At 33.0% G+C, this 5,931-nt stretch overlaps 1 protein-coding gene across 1 annotated transcript; it reads right to left on the minus strand.

Annotated features, from left to right (window-relative positions):
* Positions 1-1,826: 1,826 nt before the first annotated feature.
* Positions 1,827-5,524, minus strand: LOC136172154 (NKG2-A/NKG2-B type II integral membrane protein-like). Its single transcript, XM_065941305.1, has 6 exons — positions 5,338-5,524; positions 4,852-4,950; positions 4,322-4,375; positions 3,627-3,778; positions 2,255-2,355; positions 1,827-1,944 (listed from the first exon to the last, which is right to left on the minus strand). The coding sequence occupies exons 1-6, from the start codon at positions 5,522-5,524 to the stop codon at positions 1,827-1,829; spliced, it is 711 nt and encodes a 236-aa protein (XP_065797377.1).
* Positions 5,525-5,931: the final 407 nt, after the last annotated feature.

Here is a 5,931-nt window from a genome sequence, read left to right on the forward strand (position 1 = left end):
GAGGAATCAAATCTTTTACATGTATAATAAATAAAGGGATAATGTATAGTTTTTACAGATATTAAACAGATAAAGCAATATTATGAATACATTTTAGTGTCCATATAAAATAAAAAAATCCTAAAATCCAAATCACCAAAATAAAGCACAGCAAATAGAAACCTGAGTAAACCTAACATATATTGTAAAACATTAAGTTCATTATATAAACCTTTCTACAAAATAGTTCTAGATGCTCAGATGGCATTGGTAGTGAATAATAACACTTAAAAATGTAGCAGTACTCTTTCACAAAGTTTCAGGTAAAAGAAAAAGAGAAATACTTTCTAATAATAGCTTTCGTAACAACCGGTCGAGTACATAACATAAATGAAAACTCAGTTAAAGCTCTTTGTGAACGTAGATGAAGAAAAATAGCTTAATCTAGATATAGCATATGCATTGATTTTTTTAAGAAAACGGGCAACACAGATGATCATTGTGATTTTATTTCAGAAGTGCAAGATTGGTTTAATGGAAGAAATAAAGGTAATTTACTTCATAATTGTTATACAAAGAAAACATTTACCATTCCAACTGATGGAAAGTAACACAAATGTAACATCAGCATCAACTGATTATAAAATTTGTTTGAAAAATGAGAATATTATGGCTTCACATGAGAAACATATGATGAAAAAACTTTAAAATAAACCTCATATTTAAGGATGAAATACTGAAATCTCTTCCTTGACTAAGAAGCGATAGATACAGAACCTTTACTGTACCTTCTATTCAACTTTGGAAATTAAATTGTAGCTTATGAAAATAAGTCAAGAAAAAAAATAATTGCCCCTGGAAAAAAGACATGAACATCTGTTATATAACGATATACAGATCTCATATAAAATCCATAAGGATAAGTTCTTGAAATGATGGACTTAATACAAAAAGTCAGAGAAATTATTGACTCTAAGACCAACATGTAAACCTCAATATATTGCTCTTCACTGCACCAAAAATTAGTAAAATTTTTAAAATAAGAGTATCGTTTACAAAATCATGACTATGAAACACCCAAGTATATTTAACATCTCAAAATAGAGAAACACAAAATCTAACAGGGAAAATTTAAAGAAAACCTAATTCATGGAAGGATAAAGCATATCGACTGGAACCGTCAATATTTTAAAGATGACTCTCTTTATAAATTATTTTAAATATTAAATGCAGTCCCAAGAAGTTTTTTTTTTAAACAGATTTATTGAGGTACAATTTACACACCATAAAATCCCTCCATTTAAACTGTACAAATCAGTGATTTTACATATGTTCACAGTTTACAACCATCACCACTATCAATATCTAGAAAATATTCATCATTCATTAAGTAGCAGTCATTTCCTTTCTCATCTCCCCATAGCTCTTGGTAATTGCTAAACTACTTTTGGTCTTTGTTCTCAAATATCAAATTTTTTGATATTTCTTGTAAACAGACTCAGAAAACATGACATTTTAGAAAGTTTGAATGCCATAAACATATTGTTGAGTAAAAAAGGCCAGACACAAAAGGAGTGATATCTATACTTTTCAGTGTGATTGTTATATTACAACAGTTTTTGTTAATTAACTTATTTTTTATTGAAGGAAATTTTTTTAATTTTTAATTTTAATATTTATTTTGAATTTTTATTGAGGGAATTTACAGAATTTTGATGTTTTCTTTCAATGGTTTTTGAAAACATTATTAGAACAAATAACATAATTCATTTCAAAATTTGTGTAATCATAACAATATTTCCTTTTCATAAAAGATAAAGTTATTCAACAGCATCCAAACTTACTTTTTAATTCTCAAGCTTATGCTTGCAATTATATGCATTTGGAAACTGACAGCCTTCTGCTTTTATGCCCTCTGAGGATAGTACAGCACACTTATGTTCATCAGGTAAATAGTCTGTTATCCTGTTATGAAAAAAAAAAAAGCATAATTCTGTTATATTCTATGAAGACAACTCATGAAGCAATATTATTTCTATGTAACTGTAATAACAGATATTTTGAAAATGGGTGGTGATGTTTTGAGTAAAATTTCAGTAAGAGTTTGTTATTAGGAAAATGGGCTACAGAGTAGCCTATTTTTGAACATTTATATCAACATTTTATTAACTTTCAACATCTTCAGCTTTCTATAATTCAATGAAAACAAATGCATTCATATTATTAATATTTCTTTGTTTTTCCTCCTCTATATAGCATTCATTTAAAAACTTACTTTAGTTTGAAAACTGAACCGTTTTGCCACATCCATGGTTGACCACGACTTTCACGAAAGACTGGAATCCACGATATAATTGATACGGACATCAGAAATTTCTAGCCCAAAATAAAGAATTTTCACTTAAATATCATTATGAAAAATTTTTATTAATTTTTAAAATTCAAGTCAAAGGATGCATTCTCTCACAGAATCTTTAGTTCTTTGAACAAAATGAGTATGTTAGATTTTACTTCTAACACTATAATACAGAAAAGTTGACTACACCAAAGCCTTGGACTGTGTGGATCACAACTGTGGAAAATTCTTAAAGAGACTGGAATATCAGAGAAATTGATATTTCTTACCTGCCTTACCTGCATCCTGAGAAATCTGTATGCAGATCAAGAAGCGACAGTTAGAATCTGACATGGAACAATGGACTGGTTCCAAATTGGGAAAGGAGTACGTCAAGGTTGTTTATTGTCACCCTGCTTTTTTAACTTATACGCAGAGTACATCATATGAAATGGCAAGCTGAATGAAGCACAAGCTGGATTCAAGATTGCCGGGAGAAATCTCAATAACCTCAGATATGCAGATAACACCCCCCCCCCCCCCCCGCCCCTGCTTATGGGAAAAGAACCTGATGCTGGGAGGGATTGGGGGCAGGAGAAGAAGGGGATGACAGAGGATGAGATGGCTGGATGGCATCACCAACTCAATGGGCATGAGTTTGGGTGGACTCCAGGAGTTGGTGACGGACAGGGAGGCCTGGCGTGCTGTGATTCATGGGGTCACAAAGAGTCAGACACGACTGAGTGACTGGACTGAACTGACTGTATAGGGGATGACAGAGGATGAGATGGTTGGATGGCATCACTGACTCAATGGGCATGGGTTTGGGTGGACTCTGGGAGTTGGTGATGGACAGGGAGGCCTGGAGTGCTGCAGTTCATGAGGCCGCAAAGAGTCGGGCTCGACTGAGTGACTGAACTGAATCGTATCCTCCCCATCATCAGATGAAAGTGACCTGGGCCTCTAACTTCCCAACACCCAGTGCCTAACCTCACTGTAGGAGGGGGCACAGGTCAGCCTTTCCTCCTGTGTTGAGAGAATCCTGTGGGCAACACAGGTGAGCCTTGCAATGTGGTCCATCAGAACACCTGCTGACAAGGAGCAGAAGAACTGGAAATCACCAAACGTGCATTAATGGTTTAAAATGAAAGTAAAGTATCATAAAGTCATATTCCATTGTTTAATGGAATATTAAGAGATCTTAAAATAAGCAAACTACAAATATGTACAAAAATACAAGTGAACTCTTAACAAATATAATATTGGTTGAATCAAGCCTTTAATATAGTGTTGGAAATGCTTAATATCTTACCATTTCCTCTTCATTATCTATGTAAAGCAGAGTAGAATTCTTAGTAGAGCAGGACATCAAACTCCCATTAAATGTTTCTTTTTCCAAACTAATAGAATAGCAATTGTTGGAATATGTAAACCACTCTTTTGGACAACAACCACAATGAAATTCTGGAGAAAGATTATGAATTACTATTCAAAGGCAATTTGAATTTTAAAAAACAAAAAATTAACTTAAATATATGCATAGATATAAACATGTATGTATATATGCATGTATGTATATATATATATATATTAAGCATAGCTATGTGCCCTCAAGGCTGGTACATATAAGACAAATCTCACTCATACTTTCACAGCGTCAGTCTCTCATACCCCAATTTATGTCTCTATATAAAGCAAACATATAAAAATATCTCCTTTTAAATGTCCTAAAAATTAAGAAATGAAACTTTTATTTTAGAGTAGCAAAGTTATTTGTCTTTTACCATATTACAGCAGGCAAAAATTGGTGTCAATTGCCAACAATCGATATGGTGTTCATCTTGTTGCATAGGGAAAAAAACTCTCTCATAATCATTATTTAGGCAAGTTTGTTGCCCGATTTTGTAATTTATCTTCTACCCCTAAATCTTCTCTTATTTTCACTAGCCTAAGATAGAGACAAAGCACAAATTGTATTTATATCAGAGCTTTAAAATCATTATGTACCTTTCTGGAGTCTTGCTATCGGAGAGGAGTTATTCTGCTCCCGTATTACAGTAGCTACAAAATTAATCATTATAAAAATTAACATTGCTCTAAATAAATCATAATGATTTCAGTTTGTGAGTTTGAAATTCAGTTTATTGTTTAGGATTAGAGTAGTCTGGAATAAAGCTGATTTTACCAAGAAAAATTAATTGGGTAATGAAGATTTGGTGGAAAAAATATTTTAAAAACTTAAAGGAGCAGATTTTACCATCTCTTACTAATTTCAAAAATTAATGTTTGTTTATCAATAAGATCTTTCAATCTCCTAAAGCATGCTTTTGAGTTATGAAATCAGAATATCCATATACATACTCTCTGTAATTGTCTTGTGTTGTATGTATTCCACAAATTCCAAGTAACATTCTGCATTTAGTCTAATTGCATGTATTTTAATGATAGGCACATTCTATAATATTGTGAAATGTTTAGAGAACTGACCATCATTAAAGTGAAAAGTTCCCTCATAGTTTTTACAGAAATGTACTTACAGGGAGTAACAACGATCACTGTCACCACAGTGGACATCAAGACAAGGCAGATGATTCCCAGGATCCCAGCAATGCACTTCTCTGGAGGTGATGGTGAACCTGCAGGGAGATAAAAGGAGACAGTGAGAAAGGAGTGAAAGAGTGCTGGGGACAGTCGGTTAGATTTTATATACACGAGAACCCATATGAACAGGGATTTATGGATATAAACTTGGACCCCAACCCATTTCTACCACTGTAATCTTTAATATATGCTGCATTTTCAGCGAATATAATGCTGAATGAGTTGTTGATCAAACTTCAAATTATAACAATCTCAGAATAAAAGTAGTCTTCCAATTTCATGTTAGAATACCATAACCAAATTTAAGCTCTCTTCCTCAAAATGAAAAATATGTGAGCTTCTCCCCTGCTCCTCCTCCACACCCCTGCACCCCAAATGCACATCTTAGAACAGTTTCTTTGTGTGACTAGTAAGTGTTTTACCTTTGGAGTGGTAGTTCTTATCATTCTCATGAAGATTCTGAGAAGCATTTTGAAGATTTAGTTCTGCATAGGTTAATTCCTGCTCAGTTATTGAACTGGAACTTTTAGAAATCTTAGGTTGCATTTGCTGTCTCTTTGAGCTCTTGACTGCCTTCAGTTCTACATAAGTTACTCCTTGGTTATTCATCTTTGCAGCTGAGTGAGGTCAAGGACCATGCTCTAAGTGAACTGAGGAATAAGTGGTGTAGATGAGATAAGAACCTTAGTATAATAAGATGGGTGGGGCAAAGAGTTTCGTGTTCACTTTGCAGCTGAACAAATATAAAACCTGCTTCTAAATTCCTCAGTACTTTAAACAAGCCTTTCATGAAAGAATACTTTTTAAAAAAGATATTCTGTATTTGACAATATATTATTGATTGAAACAATGAAAAGCAATAAATCAGGGAGCAGTAAAGAAGTTCGTGGCTAATGATATCCTCACTGAAGTCAGATTCCACAGAAATATTTTAAAATCATCATAATGCTTGTATTAAAATTAAAATGCTCTATTAACAAGGGAGATTCACCTATATTTATAGTAATTTTGAAATT

This window comes from Muntiacus reevesi, chromosome 1 (genome assembly GCF_963930625.1).
Source record: "Muntiacus reevesi chromosome 1, mMunRee1.1, whole genome shotgun sequence".
NCBI classification, from domain to species: Eukaryota; Metazoa; Chordata; class Mammalia; order Artiodactyla; family Cervidae; genus Muntiacus; species Muntiacus reevesi.